The sequence below is a fragment of the Ochotona curzoniae genome, unplaced genomic scaffold (genome assembly GCF_017591425.1).
Source record: "Ochotona curzoniae isolate NIBS_2020 unplaced genomic scaffold, NIBS_Ocur_1.0 contig_66, whole genome shotgun sequence".
Taxonomy (NCBI): Eukaryota; Metazoa; Chordata; class Mammalia; order Lagomorpha; family Ochotonidae; genus Ochotona; species Ochotona curzoniae.
In genome coordinates this window covers 14,897,337-14,917,288 of record NW_024466512.1, presented here as the reverse complement: position 1 = coordinate 14,917,288, position 19,952 = coordinate 14,897,337, and the positions used below count along the sequence as shown (strand labels likewise).

The 19,952-nt window shown below is 49.9% G+C and overlaps 1 protein-coding gene across 1 annotated transcript in view; it reads left to right on the top strand.

Annotated features, from left to right (window-relative positions):
- The window catches only part of RBM20 (RNA binding motif protein 20), a 180,211-nt gene that overhangs the window by 149,136 nt on the left and 11,123 nt on the right, over positions 1-19,952 (top strand). Inside the window, exons 7-11 of the mRNA XM_040992499.1 lie at positions 844-975; positions 9,562-9,641; positions 11,111-11,762; positions 17,458-17,562; positions 18,536-19,190. Coding sequence (XP_040848433.1) covers positions 844-975; positions 9,562-9,641; positions 11,111-11,762; positions 17,458-17,562; positions 18,536-19,190 — 1,624 coding nt within the window. The remainder of the gene's footprint in view (positions 1-843; positions 976-9,561; positions 9,642-11,110; positions 11,763-17,457; positions 17,563-18,535; positions 19,191-19,952) is intronic.

The following is a 19,952-nucleotide window of genomic DNA, read 5'->3' as shown; positions in this document are numbered from 1 at the left end:
CACAGCCTAGAGGAAAATATCCGTTTGTCAGAAAATGTTTTATCTGAACAGTCAAACGAAGAGGGGAAAATGTGGTGTAAATGTATCCCAGGGTCTCCCTTTCTCTAACTTATGATGACAGTGTCTTTTCTCAGGCATGGGGCCTCTGAGGCTTGAGTGATATTTGTTTGTTTGTTTAGTATGTCCTGGATATGTAAGGAAAGCAATAGCTCAAATAACCAGAGCTGGTGTCTCTGCCTCCGGCTGCCGTACCAACTAGCAGGCTTTGTAGGGCTCAGCCCCAGGCCACAGGTGCAGCAGCCTCCCATGGGGAACTGCGGGCCACTGGCCTCTCCCATCCCAGAGGAGCCTCTGTGGCATGACGTTGCCCCTGGATGGGCATACCTTAGAAAGAGTAACATTTGGAGACCATGGGAATCCGGAGAAGAGCCAGCCAATAACAAGCACTTTTGGGGAAGGGAATGAAGACAACTCTTTGAACAGATGGGATCAAAGGCAACTCTTCCTCTCACTGATTTTTCCCCTTTTTATTGAGGTATAAAATATCTAAAGTGCATAAAGCAGGTTTGTCTTCAGTGCACAGCTCCATTAATGTTTTATATGCAAGGATCCATGTAATTAACACCCAGTCAAGTTAGAGGATATTTCCAAATTACTATAGGGTTTCCTTACATCCCTCTAGTCGGTAGGCCCAGAGAGAAGCTCAATTGTGCCTAACTTCAGTCACCTCTGATTGCTTTTGTCTGTTCTGGAACCTCTCACACTTAGATTCATACCTTGTACTGAATTTTATTGAAGACCATTGAAGTTACGTCCAGGATCTGTCCTTCCTTTCTTCTCTAGGCCTTCTTAGAGATGGCCTACACAGAAGCTGCCCAGGCCATGGTCCAGTACTACCAGGAAAAGTCTGCTGTGATCAACGGTGAGAAGTTGCTCATTCGGATGTCCAAGAGATACAAGGAATTGCAGCTGAAGGTAAAACTTGCGTTCAGTCACTCAGTCATTCAACAGGCATCAACTCATTTCCTCCGAGTGATCAGACGTTGACCAAAGTTTTATGGGAAGGGGGAGGCTAGGAAGGCTTTGAAGAAATCATGTGGGAAGGAAAACCACTGCCACATGTAAGAAAATGTTCCCTGAGGTAAGCACACATGTAAAGGGATGCTTGGGACTGCCCTGGAACTGAGGAAGATTTTACAGGAAAGATGTTTGCAGAGGGAGTCTTGCAGTTGGAAGCCAGAGGGGGCAGGTGCCTCCTTGACAGCCAGGGGGGAGTCCCAGCATCTGCCCACCTAGGCAGGAACTCAGGAATCCTTCCTTCCCTTCTCACCCACGGTCACTCGTTGTCTCCTTCCTTCTCCGTATTTGTGTCCCAGGTGCTGTTCTAAGCAGTACCTGGTGAGAAGGTCATGGTGAGAACTCAGGGGTAAATTCACATCATTCCAAATGGGGCTTTGTTTTTGGTTTGGTTCATTCTACATTTTGTTTGTTTGTTTGTTCCTTTATTGTCAAGTACAGCATGCATAGAGGTAAGCGACTAATTATAGCACAAAGCTAAATCTCACAGAACTACCATCAAAGTTAAGGAAGTCCTTGGGGATCCTCTTACACCACCCCTCCCTCCCCACGCTTCTGACTTGGGGGATTATGTTTCCATGCTTTTCCCTTGTAGTTCTGCCACACAGTCATGTGTCCCTCACCATTGTAGGAGTGTTAGATCCTTTTCTGTTTTTGCTGTAGAAAAAAACCTGAGGTGGGAGACTTCGATAAAAAAAAAAAAAAGACAGAGAGAGGTCTGATCAGCTCACATTTTTCAAGGTTGTAAAGTCCAAAATTAGGGGACCCCATCAGTTCAACATCTGGTGAATAAGGACCCATGATAGATGGGTTGTGATGGTGGGATGGTAGGAGCGCTTATGGAAGACATGACATGGTGAGACAGGAAGCCAGAGAGACTTAGCAATCAGCCTTACTGTTTTTTTTCTCATAACAACCCTCTCTTATGACAACTAACCAGGGTCCCTGGAGACCTGCATTAATTCCTTCTGAGGGCAGTGACCTAATCACTTGTTTCCCTGAAAGCAACATATCCTGCAGGTTTTACCATCTCAATATTGCCACGCCGGGAATCAAGCTTCCAGTGCATGAACTTGTAGAAGACATGCCATATCCAAACTATGGCAATTATAGCTTTGCTTTGCCTGCTTTTAGGCTTACAATGAGTGGAATTAAGCTGTCTGTATTTTTTCAGATCTTGCTTCTTTCACTCAACATTATGTCATCAATTTTGTTGGGTGTATCTGTTTATTTTAATTGTTATATAAAATCCTATTGTACAATTTATTTATCCATTCTACTGCTGAAGGGTATTTGGGTTGCTGCCAGTTGTAAGATATTAGGAACAAGACTAATAGGAATCTTCCCAAACATGTTATCCCAGTGTACCTGCACATGAACACGTAGAGTGTGTAAATAACTAGGCTTGTAACTGCTGAGTCATGGCGCACACTTACCCACAACTTTATCAGGTGATAGAAAGTTCTTTCCAAATTTACACTCCTATTAGTCGGAGAATTTTCGATGGTCTGCATTCTTGCTAACACTTTATCTTGTCTGACATTTCAAGTTAGCCTCTCTAAAGGAGACTATAATGGTTTAGTATGTTTTCTTTTTTTATTTTCTTAATTATTAATTGAACTTGGTCACTGCTTCCTGTGTTTATTGGCTATTCCATCTGGACCTTCTTTGATGAGAAGTCTCTTTTTAAGTCGTTGCCCGTGCTTTTCTTTTGTACTGTATCTTCCTGTTTGTTTGTAGAAATTCTTGTAACTGGAACACTGAATCTATTTGGATTTCTTACAATTCATGCTACATTTGCATATAAGTCTACACTATTATTTTGTGCTTTCCATTGTCTTGTTTAACAGTAATTTTTCCAGGTGGCTCCATTTCATTCCTCATTTACTTAGGGACCATTTTGTTCAAGACTCACGATTCTTCATCTGCCCTCATCTTCTAGGTTGCAGCCAGGAATCAGAGGCTCCAGGGTGCCTCCAGCTGGGACTAGCATTCCGACAGCTCTACATACGTAGATCAGTAATATGTCAACCAGTTGCCCAAGCCTGATTTTGCTTGGCTTGCACTGTTGCCTTTGAAGTTCCTTTGCCAGCTGTTCCGCTCCAGGCAAAGCGTGAATTTCTTTCTTCTCCATTCACCCTCTCCCCACCCTTCTCTTCTCTTCTATAATGAAGATATATTGCTCCCCTCAGACAAGTGAAAGATCCCACCCTGTTCTGCAAGTTTCCTGTTCTCCTGGATTCTCCCCTGGGGCTGGAATTGAGTTTATGCACTGAGTTCACAAGGGAGCTTTGCTCTCCAAATGAGATGCTGTCATCAGTATCTAATGAGAACTAACAATGGTAATTCAGCTTGGAGTCCCAAGGTGCTGTAATACTTGAGGCAGATAGTTAGGGTGGTTCAAAATCCACAGGTTTTTAGAAGGATCACATGGTCAGGTTGTGCAATCTGCAGATGTGCGTGAAGTGCTCACCGTTGGTAGGAGCTGGGCCCTTGCCCAAGATGCAAGCTTGGGAGGAGCCCCATCTGGCCAAAGCCATGCACAGCCATACAACGTGTACCAGATTAGAAGGCCATAGTGCTAACCCAGGTGGTGTCTCTTCCTGCTGTGATGACCTTAGAGAAGTTGCTTAACCTTTGGGAACCTCAGTGTCCATAACAGGAAAGGATTATAACTTGAGTTCTTCAGTTTACACATTTGTTTTTACATGCATCATTTTTGAAATCTCACAATCTTGCTACTGTATGAGGTGCTTGGGGTAGAAAATTACAGTAATTATAAGAGTACAACAATAACAATAATATGTACCCTTAATTGAATGCTGGTATTTTGGGACAAATAAAGTCCCAAGCACTTAATCCATGATCCACCTTAATCCTGACATCAGCTCTGTCAGGCAGGTGTCGTTATCTCCATTTCACAGGAGAGGAAACTGACACCAATATGAGTTCAGTACCTTGCCCCAGGTAAATGTTACTGGAAGAGCCACGATTAAAACCTAGAGTCATTTTGGTTCTGCTGCACCAATACCTTGGGTTGTCATAGTCTCTGTTATCCACGTGAAAACCACAGAGAAACCAAGTAACTTGCTTATTGTCTCCTGGGTGGGAAGCCTCAGAGGTAGCGTTCCAACAGATAAAGCCCCTCCATCTACAATGTGCACGCTAGTCATACAGGACTCTTGTTAAGATGTGGGCAGGGCTGCGGTTCTCCATTTCATTTTTTTGTTTGATTGATTTACTTGTTTGAAAAACACAGTGACAGAGAGGAAGCAGAGGAAGTCAAGGAAGAAGGGGAGGAGAGTCTTCCATCTGCTGGATCACTCACCAAATGCCTGTACCTAAGCCCCGCCTGCAGCCCAAAGCCAGGAACTCCATTTGATCTCCCACAGGGGTGGCAGGTGCCCACATGCTTGAGCCACCATCTGTTGCCTCCGAGGCACATTAGAAGCAGGTTTGGAAGTGTGGGATAGGCAGGATTGACTCTGGCCCTCCAGGATGGGATGCGGACAAATCAAAGGCTGGTTTCGCCTGCTGCACCAGGATGCCCACCATGAGTCTGCATTTCTAACAGGTTCTCAGGAGATGTGGTCCTGCTGGTGCTCAGAGCTCACCCTGAGTGGCAGGGCTATGGAACACATAGTTTTTGATCTTCAGTGACAGTCAAGTTTCCATGGTGTTAGTTATGGGAAAGTATCTTTGAAGCAGGTTTCATCTACAGAGCAATGTGTGCTTTGGTCACCAAGTGGCGACTAGTGGCTCGGTGACAGAAACTCATTTCATCACACATGCTGGCTTCAGTAGTTTTTAAAAACAAATGATTTTTAGGGTATAAAAAAATTCAGGAGCAGTTCTGGCAGCAGGTGTGGCAGCTAGCTTCAGGACCCAAATGGTGTCATGGGACTTGGTTTCTCCTCACTCTGCCTCTCTACTCAGTTGCCTTTGTTCAGGGTGGGGTGGTGTGGGGGAGGGCTAACAGCCCCAGAGTGTGTCCTCTAGATGGCGTGGTGGCTACTGTGACTAGCTGCTGTGGTGTCCTATCCTCCAGGACCTTCAGTAAAAGGGAGCCGAAGATTTCACTCTTGGCTCCCGTAAAATTCCTGGGAGTCATTGTGATTGGGCTGGCTTCTTGTGTGTACCTGTCACTCTGGCCAGGCCTGGGTCACCTAATACAGCTGCACAGGCAGGGCTAGAGACCCGGCCAGACTCCTGGAGAGTCTGTTTGGTGAGGAGGAGGGAAGGAGTGTTGAGGCAAACAGCCAAGCACTGTACTCATCTGTGTCTCTAGAACAGATGGGGTCCACATTGGGTGCCACCAGGGTTTGCAAAGGTGAGAGAAAATTTTGATTGACCTCTATCTTCTGCTCATAAGGAAAAACAGTGGATGGAGAGATTTTTAAGACATTCTTACTCTCTTCTAAATTATATTTTTCATATTTGTATCATGTTATGTGACAGGGGTTTTATTCCTCAGGGTGTTTGGGGCAGAGCTTTCCACATGACAGGTGTCTGACAAACACATAGAATAAGCTAGACAGAGAAACTGAAGAAGCAATATTAAGTCAGAGTCCTGTCGACCTGGGTGAGATCAGAATCTTTTCTCCAGGAGGAATGGGGTTCTAATGTCTGATGCAGAAGGGAACCTGAAATCATTTATGAAAGTGTCTCCCATTCACTGCGTCAGACAATTGTCATGGGCTGATCAAGTCCTCTTTCCCAGACTCTCATTCAGTAGATTGGGATGGGGCAGAGGCTCCCAGGAAGGTCTGGGGGAGGGGACCTGGTTTCAGACCTACTGGTTTTGCAGCCTCTGCCCCTGAGAGGCCTCTGACCTTGGGATGCAGCTTGTGAGGGGCCCAGGATGCTCTCAGTTGAACAGGTTAAACTGGCAAACTGGTGACCAAGGGTCTTCTATGTGTAAGATGTGATATCAGTAGCTAAAATTCGTGTGAACTGTCCTCCCTTCGGGGCAACTGGCTAACAGGGAGACTGACCGTTCTTGGGCAAAGTTGTACAAGATTTAACTATGAGTGCCTACATGCAGGAGCTAGCACAAGTTCAGTGGCAGAAGACAGCGGTGACCTGGCATGTGAAGAAGAAAGCCATTCCTGGAGGACTGGGGACAGTCAGCTCCATGCAGGGGGAGTGCTTTATGTGAGAAGGAGTATAGAGGCTGACAAGCCCATTTGTGGCAGAAACCATCAAGACTGCCCTGATAGGGCCCAGCTGTGATGGGTTCTGGGCTCATCTGAAAAGTGGTAGTGTGGTTCCAAAACTCTGGAGGCAATGTGAGGTGGCTGAAGGAGTGTCAGGAGGCATGGCTCTTGCTGGCATCTCTTGGTGGATGCCGATGGGCATCATTATGCCACCTTTGTAGGTGGAAACAGTGAGTCTCCCTCAGGCAACAGAGCTTGATCCCGGCTTTCCCAGCCAGGTGGGAGTGGAGGCAAGGGCAGCTCTTCTGTGTTGATTCCGAATCAGAGTGCCTGCATCCCAGAATACCAGCACTTTCCTAGGGCTGCGTGGGGCTTGGAATCTCTCTGTTGTCTCAGAAGCAGCAAAATGCATTGGCAACCAGCACTAGAGAAGCCTCCAGTGAGGCTACTGGACTACAACAACATCATTGTAGAGTGGATGGAAAGATAGGACATCTGTGCTGTGCTTCAGAATAACTTAGGGAGTGCAGAGAGAGATGAGATGGGATGGGGTAGAGAGCCAGGTCAAGCAGGATTGGTCAGAATTGTGGGAGATGGCTAATGGACCCAGGGGTCCAACACACCAATCTGTTTGCTTTGCTTGAAAAGTTCTACAACCAAAAGGTACCCCAGATATTTACCATGGATTTAACTCATTTCCACTTGCAAAGCTTGTTTGAAAATCTTGGGCCATGTCTATCTCCTTCTTGAATAGCAGCTCTCAGGGTGTCTGGACTAGAATGCCAAACACTGGCAATTATCTCTTAAAATAATAGAATGGTCCCTGTGCTACTCAGAAGGGGTCACAATGTGACCACCAGCCCCCATGCAGCGTGCTTGTGCCCTGCTGTGTTGGTTCTCTCCAACCACTGTTCCTGTCGCTGCAGCCATGCATGTTGGAGCAGATGTTATTATGGATCACCTGGTCCAGGCAAAGGTTGGGCTGCTGTTGGCTCTGCCATCAATAACCTAGGAAGTGCCTGCACTGGGACCTGAAACCTGAATAGAAGTAACTCAGAGCACTCCAGAGGATGCTGGTTATTTGAAGGTGGACTTTCATATGCTTAGAGGAGAGCAACCTTTACACTACAGTTAAATATAACATGTCACTTGTCAAGGTTGTACAGAATCCTTTTTGGGAAAATATTGTGACCAGGGTAAGTTCCTGAGCCTCTTCTTACACAAGGGATTGTCTGGCCGCCTGCCAACCTACTTCTACACAGCCAAGGGGGAAGAGGTCATGGCCTCATCTTTGGCTTTCTTTCCTTTTGTTGACAAGAGATCCCACCCTGGTGTGAGCATTTGGATTTCTTCCTCCGGTCTGGTCCTGAACCACAGGCGTCTTTCCCTTTATCCTTGTCTTTCCTTCATGCTCTTCTAAGCCATGGCCACTCACAGTGCCCACAGCATTCCAGTCCCAGCTAGAATATGCCTCTGCACCTGCCTTTCCTACCTGTGAAATGAGATACATAATGACGCGACATGACTGCATGGCCCGCACGATTTTGTGACTTTATAAATAGCATAGAAGGTCAATGATGAAAACAATGGTTGATTAAATTTATTTTTTATTTTTAAACTACTGTGGCTTTTTAAAAATTATTTGTTTATTTTTATTGGAAAGTCAGATATACAGAGAGGAGGAAAGACAGAGAGGAAGATCTTCTATCTGCTGATTCACCCCTTAAGTGGCCACAATACCTGCAGCTGATCCAATCTGAAGCCAGGAGTCAGAAGTTTCTTCCGGGTCTCTCACGCAGGTGCAGGGTCACAAAGCTTTGGGTCAGCCTTGACTGCTTTCTCAGGCCACAAGCAGAGAGCTGGATGGGAAGTGGGGCTGCTGGGATTAAAACCAGTGTCCATATGCGATCCCGGTGCATGCAAGGCAAGGATTTTAGCTGCTAGACTACTGCTCTAGGACTGATTAAATTTCTTAATAAAGCTCTGCTAAAAGTTGGCATTACAGGATGAGGAGTTTTAATGCGTTCTTAAATCAGCTTTATTGCAATATAACTCACATTCAGTAAGACTCTATGCTCAGTGCGCTTTTATTAAAGGGGCTAGATCCCATAGAATCTCTTAGGAGATGTTCCTGCTTTCTTCTGTGCTGGTGAATTTTTTTAAGTAATTTTTTTTAAGTTTTGTTTATTTATTGAGAGACAGTAGGGAATAGAACAGGGAACAGATAGGCAAACAAAGAGAACTCCTACCCACTGACTCACTCCCCATGTGGCCACAATAGCTGAGGCTGGGCCAGGCTGAAGCCAGGACAGAGAATTCACTCCAGGTCTCTCATGTGGAGAACCCAGCAGAGCAATGCAGCCCGGTTGCTTGAGCCATCACTGCTGTCTTCACTGGCAGGCAGCTCCAGTTAGGAGCCTGAGCCAGGGAGGAAACCAACCCAGGCGCTCCACCGTGGAGGCGCAGGCACCATAAGCAGAGCAGCAACTGCTGCCCCAGTCATTGATTTTCATATTATTTTGGTTCTTGCTGGGTTTAAGAAATTGTTTGGGATTGGGACGTGGGAACAGGGTTTGCTCCTGACTTCAGACAACCACCACAGAGTGACCCCTGGGAAGGGCAGAGCCTTTCCTGGCATCCGTAGCTGTTAGCACATGGCACACTGCCCACCTCATGTTACTCTGAGCATCAAATGACACCTGTGGATGAAGGAGCAAGGTGTTGAAAGGGGCATGAAACAGGGAGAGGAGCTTACGGGTGATATATCCCAGCTCATGTCTTGAATGTGACCTTGAATGTGTCCGTTAGCCCAGCCCAGAAGGACGCTGTCTGCGTAGAACACCATGTGACAGGTTCTTGGAGTTAGGCAGGGAAGAGGCTCAAAGTCTTAGTCTGCACATACCCAGAATGTGAGGGCTGCATGCAGTGGGCTTCAAGGCTCTTTCCAAATGTGTAATACCACTGTCCTGCCTCCCTCCATGCCTTCCCTCTTCCATTTTATGTTTCATATAAAACCAAATTCAGAGGAGGTGGACATTAACAAATGCTACTTGTTGCCAGCATATGGCTGGTAGGCACAGGCCTTTTTTCCCTTGCCCTGTGTGCACCGTGCTCCCTGGACCACTCAGCAGCCACCTCTCCAGCCGCTCAGCAGGTGCTCCCATTCTGCATCCCTGGCACTACACCTTTATGTCCTCCTGCACAAAGAGCACCTTCCCGCCTTCGGTGGCTTGGGCAGGGAGCAGCCCACATTCCAGCTGCTCCTCTGTGCTTTAATTGAATCTGCCCTCATCTCACGGTGACCTCTCTCTCTCTGTCGTTTTTCTAGAAACCTGGGAAAGCTGTGGCTGCCATCATCCAGGACATCCATTCCCAGAGGGAGAGGGATTTGTTCCGGGAAGCAGACAGGTGAGGCCTTGACCCTGTGTCTGGGGCAATCTCATCACTCTTTGGGGATCCAATCACAGCATGGCCTGTCCTTCCCCATACCCCATTCATCTGCCCTTCTTGGCGTTGATCCAGCCCAGTCCAGAAGTGCTGCTGCAGTTATACCTTGGGAAAATGCTAGGCGCTGGGCTGCCTCTCAGCTGCTTCTCTGTATTGGAAGGGAATATAGATGTGTTAACGCTTGGTCAGCCTGATTGTGTGCAGAGGTGAGGAGCGGGGCGGGGACTTCAGAGCTTCATGCCACGAGCTGAATGTAGATCCAGGAACAAGAATGTGGGTGATTCCCCAGGTCCCGCCTCAGCTGTCATTTACCCTGCACATCAAAAGCATTCTGTTTTCTAGTCTGTTTCTTCCTGCTGAGGTTTGTGAAACGGCCAGGTTGGAGCTACAAGCTCCTGCAGTGACTGTACTCGCGAGTAGAGAGCTGCAGGGGCCTGTGCCAGGCTGGCACATTCTGGGGTCTTGTGCAGAGGGGCCACAGGGGGTGCTCTCACCCCACCAGAGAGGGCAAGAGCCCAGCCCTTCTGATGGTCCTTGGGAGCCTTGCCTTGCTGCCTCCTGGTCCGTGAGGGCTGCAGGGATTTTCCATATTTGAGAGCCAATGGAAAAATGCTAATCCTACTAGAGTTCTGGCGATAGGACTCAGCTGATGTACTTAGTAACGTGTGTGTGTGTGTGTGTGTGTGTGTGTGTGTGTGTGTGTGTGTGTGTGTGTGTGAAGGCCTTCAAGAAGTTCACAGAAAATCCACAAGTTTGTAGAAATGTACATTATGAAAAAGCTATGTATGGACTTGAAAATGTTTTTGTGCCAAGGGGCCCTCATTGTGGTGCAGTGGTTTAAGCTGCTATCTGAACACAGACATCCCAAGTAAGTGCCAGCTGGGTCCCAAGTGCTCTACTTCTGATCCAGCTGCTCGTAACACTCCTGGGAAAGCAGCCGAAAATGACCCTAGCCCCCCGGGGCCCCTGCCACCCAGGTGGAACCTGGTTCCTGGTTTCGGTCTTGTTTAGCCCTTGCCATGGAAGCTATTTGGAAATGAGCCAGTAGATGGAAAGTGTCTCTCTCCGTTTCTGTGTCTCTGTTTCTCTCTGTGTGTACTTGCCTTTCCAAGAAATAAATCTTTTTAAAGAAATGAATTTATGTCAAAATCAGCTTAGCTGTTAGTTCCGTTTTTCCATGAATGTTGTAAAGTTATATGTGAATGTGTATGTTCAGGCACACATGTTCACTCAATGTCTAGCCCACCCCTCCACCGCCCCTGGGCCACCCCCAGAAGAGAGGTGAAGGAAGGGCCCGCTGCTGGGTGTTCGGGAATGTTGTAAGAGCAGAGTGTACAGGCGTGCCTAGAAAGGCCTTGTGTGTTCTGGGTCCAGGAGGGTGGGAGAGAGTGGAATGCAGATTCTGATCCTGCTCTTTTGCTCCCTGGCAGGTACGGCCCAGAGAGGCCAAGGTCTCGCAGTCCAGTGAATCGGTCCCTCTCCCCAAGGTCCCACACTCCGAGCTTCACCTCCTGTAGCTCTTCACACAGTCCCCCAGGCCCCTCCCGAGCAGACTGGGGCAATGGCCGGGACTCGTGGGAGCTCTCTCCTTATACCAGGAGGGATGAGGAGCGAGACCCAGGCCCCTGGAGGGAGAATGGGGAGGAAAAGAGGGACAGGACGGATGCGTGGGCACATGATCGCAAGCACTACCCCCGGCAGCCGGACAAGGCCGATGTGGATGAGCGACTGGAAGGAGGGAGGGGCTACCGGGACAAGTATGCAAGATCCGGGTCCCCCAACCCAGTCCACTGTGCATCGAGCTACAAAAGCCGGGAAGACGGCTACTACCGGAAAGAGCCCAGAACCAAATCGGACAAGCATGTGAAGCAACAGCAGCAGGAGGCCCCTGGACGGTCCAGGCGGAAAGAAGAGGCCAGGCTGCGGGAGAGCAGGCACCCCTACCCCGATGACTCAGGCAAGGAAGCCGGGCTGGGGCCCAAGGTCACTAGGGCCCCTGAGGGCGCCAAGTCCAAGCAGAGACCTGATAGAGACCAAGAAGGAGCTGATGATAGAAAAGAAAGCAAAATGGCTGAGAATGAGGTAATGATGCAACTCCCCGCCCCAGGTAAGAGGAGGCAGGTCCCATCGGAGCATAACCGTAGGAGTAGCATGGTGGTGATGTGCACTCGTTGACATCTTGCTGCATGTCCAGCACAGTGCTGAGTACCTTTCAGTCAAGTCATCTGCTCCTCACAGCCACCCCAAGCTGGGAGCTCTGGTTACTGTGGATGAGGAAACTGAGCCACAGCAAGCGGCTCTTTGCCCAGGGACACACGGTCAGGAAATGGCAGAGCCACAGTGCTGCCTGGGGAATCTGGCCAGTCCCATGGCACATGTTGCCCCTACTAGATGGAAGTCAGGGCCACATTTGTCCAGGGTGCAGTGGCCCCGAGCTGTTGGCATGGGATTTGCCAAGGGAGATTACAACTTGGGTGCCTGTGCTTCTGTCTCTTCTGCTGGAAGCATACCAGCCCCAGAGCTCCTGGGAGAGGTGGGGAAGCCATCACCACCCTTCACATTACACCAGGGACCAAGGGCCTGGTGTGTTTCTCTAGACACGGCTCTCAGTATTTTAGTTCCACTTGTACAAAGCCGACACCTCCCTCCGAGCATCACAGAGGGCCTACTCCTTGTGAGTAGTTCTCCCTGGGGACTCATGAGAACGGTGTTGGGTACCAGGTTTATAACCTTTCTTGGCATATGCTCATACTCCCTCCTTGTCAGAGCCTCTACATTGAAGTAAGAATAGGGGTAGCAGAGCTTTGGAGGCTTGCATAAGGACCCTGTTTTTAAATCCTCCATGCTTATCCTCTCGGCATCTGGAGTTGGTGACACCTGCTAAATGTAGATCAGGAGTCTGGTTGGCCACTCCATGAGCACTGAACAGCAGTGCTTTCAGTCATTCCTCCGGCTCTCATTCACACACACACATTGCCAGAGTGTTGCTTTGCCAGGCGGTGTGTGGTAGGTACGGAGGGTCTAAGGAACAGGACCGAGTCCAATTTAGGGTAGAGCCCAGTATATAAGGGTAGAAACAAGCCTATCAAAATTGTTTACATGCGGCAGCACTCATGCCAGAAGTCAGAGTTGGCAAACTGTTCTGTGGGCAGGGAGCTCTGCAAAGGATGAGAGGCATAGCTGCAGGGAGGAGGGGACATTTGAGCTGGGTACAGAAAGTAGGAGAAAAGTAGTTTGCGTCTTGGTAAAGGCAGAGCATAGGCAGTAGTGAGAACGACAGTTTTGGGAATCCTGAAATTCTTGATGTGGCTGCATCTTTAGGCCATGTTAAAGGATAATGATTTTGAAAACTGAAATTATGGTCCTGGTTACAAACATTTGTGAATATGTCAGAGATTTCATTTAGCTTACTGGTTAAGGAGGAAACTGTGATGGGAAAGCCAGCAAAAAGGAGAATCCAGAGAGTGGTAACCTGTATAGTTTGTCAGGGATTCCAAGAATATGCTAATAGGTGAAAATCCAGCCTCTTGCACGAAGTCTAGAGGGTCAGGTGAAGCTCGCCTGCAGTTTTCATTATGATAAGTTTTTTGTAACTTCTGTGTTTGCTAAATAGTTGTGTTCATGATCATGATAAGTACGGACCCTACTAGAACCAGACATCCTGGGAGGGTGTACTGGACAAAAGCCCAGCACCCCATTGACAGGATGCTGTTTGTTTGTTTCCTGTTACAACCTTTGCAGTTCACTTCACACTCACGGTTTTCCCAGGACTGAAGGAGCCAAGGGAAGCACAGGAGATAAGACTGGGAAAGGGATGTTGTATACCTTGCTAAGGGCTTGAACTGGATCCCAAGGACCTGGTGAACTGGGATATTTTTAAAAGATGTTTGTTTGAAGGGCAGAGTGAGAGAGAATCACACAGTGACAGGGAGAGTGAGAGAGGGATGGAGACACAGAGAGATCTTACTCCTGCTACAAGCGCAGCTGATCAGATCAAAGCCAAGAACCTGAACTCCATCTAGTCTGCCACATGAGTAGCAGAACCCGAGCACTTAGGTAGTCTTCTACTGCCTTTGCAAGAACATTAAGGGGAAGCTGAGTCAGAAGTACAGTAGACTGCCCCAGGGCCAGTGAAGTGGCATTGTGGGTTAAGCCATGGCCTATGGTGCCAGCATCCCATATGGGCATTAGTTTAAGTCCTTGTTCCCCTGCCAATCCAGCTCCCTGCTGATGGCCTGGAGGAAGCAGCAGATGACTCAAACCCTTGGACCCCTGCACCCACGTGGGGGATGCTAAGGAAACTTCCTGGCTCTTGCCTTTGGCCCTAGCTCAGCTCCCGCCATTGCCGTCATTTGAAGAGTGAACCAGCAGACGGAAGATCTTTCTCTCTGTAACTCTGCCTTTCAAATAAACAAATGAAACTTTAAAAATAAATAAATAAAATTAGTTGCCAAGATTTGAAACAGCACTTCAATATGGGATGCCAGTGTCACATGCAGTTGGTTTAACCTACTGTGCCCCAATGCCAGCCCCTAGTAGATGTTTTCAAAGAACAGTGTATCTACCTATTTAGAGCTGTCCGGGGTGCTGGTGATTCGTTGGTACTACAAGAAAAGACTCAGAGGAACGAAAAGTAAGAGTTGGCAGAGGCTTAAGCCTGGACCTCCTACATGGACCACCAGTCTGCAAACTCTCTACCCTCCAAGACAAAGGGTGAAACTGCCCTTCACACTCATGCCCTCAGCTCTGAAGCTGTTCTGTGGGAACCTCCTTCCTCCTCCAATGAACCCACCTGCTCCAGGGACACCACCTGCCAGCACACCCAAAAAACCCTAAAGCAAAAACAGACCCAGAAAGCTGCATGTGTTTCCCCACTAACAGGTCCCCCCACCTGGTCCTGCCTTTGCTAGCTCCTGAGTGAGGTCAGTAGGGACTGGGGGTTCCCCACAGGTTGTTTCTGTAGGATTGGAGCTGAGCAATCCAGTGGCCTAGGTTGAAATAACAGCATAACAGAGCTTTCTGCCCAGTTCTCAAGAGTCTGTACCATGAACTGGAAAAAAAAAAAAACCTGGAAGTCCCCAGGGCTGCCCCAAGAGTTTGGCAGAACACAGCAGCTGAACTTGCGAATAAAGGCAGCAGTATTCAGGATGGAGCATTGCTGCTTTCTGCCCCACCAAGTCTGAATGTTGCTTCCCTGCTGGGAAGCCTCTTCCACCCCCGGAAGTCCATGTTATTTCCTGCTCAACCCTGTTATCTTTGGTCATTGCCACATTCTCCAGGTTGATCCCAGACAGCTGCATAAAATCAGCTTCCCTCCTGTTTGGGATAATCTTCATCACTGACTGCTCTTTGATTTCATGTCTGTCCTTGCCACCTCACCCTCCATACGGAACCTCCAGGAGGCAAGGATTGTTCCTCCTGTGCTCCTTGTCAATAGCACCTGGTAGAAAATGGGAAAACCCATCCAGACTCAGAGGGGTGAGGGAAGGGGAAGGTGTGGCACCCAGGAATCAGGCCCCACCCTGTTCTCCATCCTGGTTTGCTTGTTTGTAGAATGGGTGTGACCCCCAAGACTGTGGTGCCTTGTTAATAAGCCTGTGCTCATTAAAAACCCTGCGGTCTCTGGAGAAAGTGCCCAAGCTGTAGCCAGTGTGTGCTTCTTAGTGCTTGTGGCAACCATGTTCATCCATGAGAGCCAGCCCTCAACCTGGGATCACAGGAAGGAGAGGCACAGGAAACAGGCCCCAACCTGCCTTTGTTGGAACAGAATCAAGTGTTACAAACCCAGATGCCTGGGGGAGGCTCAGCAGTGATGCAGGACCCAGTGACCCGAGTGGGGACCAGTGGGAGTGATGGGACTGTGGCAGATGAAGGATGTGACACCTGTCTGATGTGAGTGGCTGGCCACAGCTCAGCTCCATTCCACAGCTGCCCGCTCAGGAATATGTTTCCTGTGCCACCAGATGCCCGTTTTCTAATGAGCAAGACTGAGTTCCAAATCCTTATGGAATTCCCCACATTTCAGAAGCTACAAACCAAAATCTGTCTGTGGCTCACATGCATCCCAGGAGCCTAAAGAAAGGCAGCCCTAGCACTGGGCTGTGGGTGGGAGTGATGCTGAAGTGACCCCAGGTCTCATGGAGTTCCTGCGAAGGTGTGGGAAGCAGATGAGGCCTCAGAGCAGCAGAAGGACTAGGAAGGGGCTCATCCCCTCCCAGCTTGAGCTGGAGGAGGTCGCTCCTGGGTTTACCTAGGAGCCTAACAGCACGTGATGCCTGCAAAAGGTGAGGTTAAGGAAGGTGCTGGGTATCAAGGCAAGCGAAGCTGTGGCTTCTGCTGCCTGACGAGGTGTTTGTGGCTGATGTACACCAAGGTGAGCCCAGGAGACCAAAGCAAAGCTTGCTGTGGGATCTTCTGCTGCAGGCGTTGGAGAGAGTGAGGGCTTGGGGACTGGAACTGCCTGTCCCTGTCAGTAACAACCGGCTAAACCAGTCATCCCTGAACTCCTGCCCTGACTGGCTCCTTGTCAGCTGCCAGGGGGTGTGTCTGGTCGGAAGGCATCTGAGATGGAATCATTTCCTTTGAACCTGCCCCAACCGAAAATGTCCAGAAAGTGCTGTGGGCCCCTGAGGAAGCTTGGGAGTAGGCGATTGGGTGGCCAAAGTTCAAACCTGGGACAATCTCCCAGAAACTTCTACAGCAGGGCTGATAAATGTTCCCTATCCAGGACCAGATCATAAACATGTTAGTCTGTACAGGCCCACGCAAAACAGCCTCTGACACAGGCCTTTACATAAGTATTTAAAATGTGGCTATTTCAAATTAGAACCCCGCCCTCCCCTTCCCCCTTAACTCCCAGACTGCGGGAGGGCGGGAGGTTACTTGTCAGCTTTGTCCCACAGGTCACAGCTTGCTGACTGCTGTTGTAAAGGCTGGTTAGAGACCCTCGTTCTGAAACTGAGCACCTGCTCCGTCTCACACACTTGGGCATCATGCTGAAGGAAGGGAGGGGACGGCTCATTCAACCACAGCTCTAAGTCAGGACTGGTGACAACATACCATCTGGGTGACAAATCCTCTTCTACTTATGAGTAGCCCAAATGTGATTTTTTTTCTAGAAAATCAATTTATTTAATTGAAACACAGAGATGGCCCCTGGTACACTCCCCAGATGTCCACAACAGCCAGGGCCAGGCCACGCCAGAGCCAGGAGCCTGGAAATTCACCCAGGTCTCCCTCAACTACTTGAGCCATCACCTCCTGCGTCCCATCTGTGGTGCATTAACAGGACAACGGAGCAGAAGGAAGGCTGGAACTCAAAGCTTGGCGCACTGATGTGGGATGTATGTGTCCCAAGCTGTGCCCAGAGCTCCCTCCTGAATGTTATTTTGTGTGTGCGTGTGTGGTCAAGACAGTTCTGTTGGGGAAACGTCATCTTACGGTCACCCCCAGGGCCTCTACAGTCAGTCTGCCTGGGCTGCTGCTACTCACCCTCACTGCAAAGCAAGACCTTGTTTCCCAGGGTCTTGGCTGCCTCATGCCCTCAGCCAGCCCTTCAAGATGATGCTCTGCCTCCATCTGCCTGTGTGACCATGAGCAAGTTACCTTACCTCTCTGGGCTGCAGTTTGCTTGCTTAGAAAAGGCAGGTGCCAACTGCAGCCGCCTCCAAGGGGTTCCGTGCGACAACAGTAGCTGTGTCTGCCAGCACCAAGCCCTGCTTTCCCTCCTGCCACTGCTCACTGTTGATCGGATTTGTTCTGTGCTTTCTTTGGTAAGGCCGCAAAAGAGGAACAAGAGGGCCCAGAAGAAAGCCCCCTAGCCGTGGATGGACAGGAGAGAGGAACAGGGGCCTCTGACCCAGAAGACACAAGGACAAAGAAGGTAGAGTGTGTCCCAGTGTGCAGCAGGCTGGTCACATCTGCCGTGTAGCCCCTGGCCTGGTCACCTGCTCTGGGGATCTGTGAGTGGCCCTTTTGGAGGAATGGCTTTACCAGGGGTCTTCAGTCAGTCTTTACGAAGCTCTCAGCCTGTGGTCTGGTCTACACCTCCCTCTCCAGCAACTTGGCAGGGCTCTTGGGAGACAACACACCGGAAACAAGACTCAGGTTCCCCAACTAGGCAGGTCCCTCGATGACTGGGAGTGGTGGTTTTAGCTCCTCCAGCTGGAACCCTGAGCTTGGCAGGCCTAGGCCCTGGGTATGTTCAGATTGCTTTGCTTCATTTAAATAAGAAATCCCAGTTGCTGTCCTCTTGGGCTGGGGCTGTCTGGCTGGTGACCAGCTCCCTGCCTTTCCCGTCAGGGGAAGCGGGGGCGATGGGTGTCGCTGGCAGGAAAGCTAACCTCCTCAGTCTGTGTGCCAGTCCGTGGGCTGCTGGGGGTGCCACGAGGGACGTTTGAGGCAGAGCCAAGGTGGGGGAGGCGGGAGCTTTGGTTAGGAAATTGCACCCTGGCTGGGGAATAGGACTTGGGAGGAATTCTGAGGGAGTTTCATAGAGGCCCTGTGTGCGTGCAAGGAAACAGTGCCAGCAGCGTGTGCATCCATTGCAAAGCTGTTTCATCAGGCGCCTGTTATGTGCCAGAGGCTGGAATCTTTTGTTTTACTGTCACCGTGGTGGATTCAGCACTGAGGGCTCTTCGCAAATCCTATACCATCTGGAGCATCTTCCTAAAGATGCATTAGAGGGCTGAGCCTGGAGTGGGTCACCGCTCCCCAGCTTCCTGTAGTTGTTCCCAGGTGGCAGGAAGAATGCTCAGGGGCTTTCTGGTTTGAGGGAGTCATTCCAGGCACAGGTGGTGCATTCTGATTGAACTCCTTCAGCCATCCTCTGACCTCCACTCTGTGTTTCTGTGCAGGAGCAAGCCTGGGAGAGTGGAAGTGAGACAGAGGGAGAGAGCTGGTATCCCACAAACATGGAGGAGCTGGTGACAGTGGACGAAGTGGGGGAAGAGGAGGATTTTATCATGGAACCTGACATCCCAGAGCTGGAAGAAATAGTGCCCCTTGAGCCTAAAGACAAAATCTGCCCTGAAATACGTTCCTGTGTGGCGGCCACCACGTTAGACCTGAACTTGGCCAAGGCAGGAGTCAGGGAAGACCTAGGGAACAGGGCTGCAGAACTGAGCCTGAAGCCGCCCAGACAGCTGCCTTCTGCCTCCACAAGCCGTCCCAGTGACATGGACGTGGAAACGCCTGGCCTAAATCTGGATGCTGAGCGGAAGCCAGCTGAACGCGAGACCAGCCTCTCGCTGGAGGACTCAGATTGCTACGAGAAGGAGGCAAAGGGTGCAGAGGGCTCAGATGTTCATCCGGCCCCTGCAGTTCAGCAGATGGCTTCCCCAAAGCCAGCAGAGGAGAGAGCCCGGCAACCTAGCCCATTTCTTGATGACTGCAAGGCCAAGGGGACCCCTGAAGATGGGGCTTGTGGAGGCGGCCCCCTGGAGGAGAAAGCCAGCCCCCACACCGAGACCGACCTCCCAAGCCAAGCTTGCCAAGAAGTGTTGACCCAGGGTAACTACCTCCCCTCATCTCAGCAGGTCGGGCGGGTCGGACCACCGCACACCCGGAGGTGGAAGGGCTTGTGCAGGCCAGAAGGTAGCAAGCCTGGTGCCCACCAGGGCTGCAGCGAGTGCAGAAAGAGAGTGAGCCTCTGAGAGCCTGGCGAACCTGCCACGGCTCCAGGGCAGTGGAGTAAAGGACGTGAGGTTGGATGCAGTGTGTGTTCAGAGTGCTCAAAAAGGGCGCACTTTCTTGCACCAAGAAACCCAGGTGGACTTGGACAGTTAGCAAGTGCTCAAGTTCACATTGAAACGAGCTGGGGGGGGGGGTTCCTAAGGAGTCAGCCAATGACCCCTTCTGGCTAGTAGGCAGTTGCCCACCCAGGCAGTGGTTTGGGAGTGGGTGTGTGGGAGGGATGGGAGTCTAAGGGCTAAGGGTATGGCTTGCTCCCCCTTCTCATTGCTGCTGAGGCATTTCTCTCCAGGGTCTGGCAGCGACACGGAACTTGTCCCAGGATCTCCTCCACCTCCCCACGAGGTGATGTTGTGTCTATGCCTGGCTCTGTGACATCATGAAAGAAAGAGTTTAAAATAGGCTAAGCCCCAGTGTTCTCTGCCAAGTGGAAAGTAAGAGCTGTCAAGGGCTCTGGGGGAGGGAGTGGAACCTGGATCCTCCAAGAGTCTCACCAATGCAAACAAGCAGAGAGAGATTGGTTGGGTAGCAAACCTGTGGCTACATCAAGGTTGAAGGAGGAATCGGGGAGGGGACAGGTGC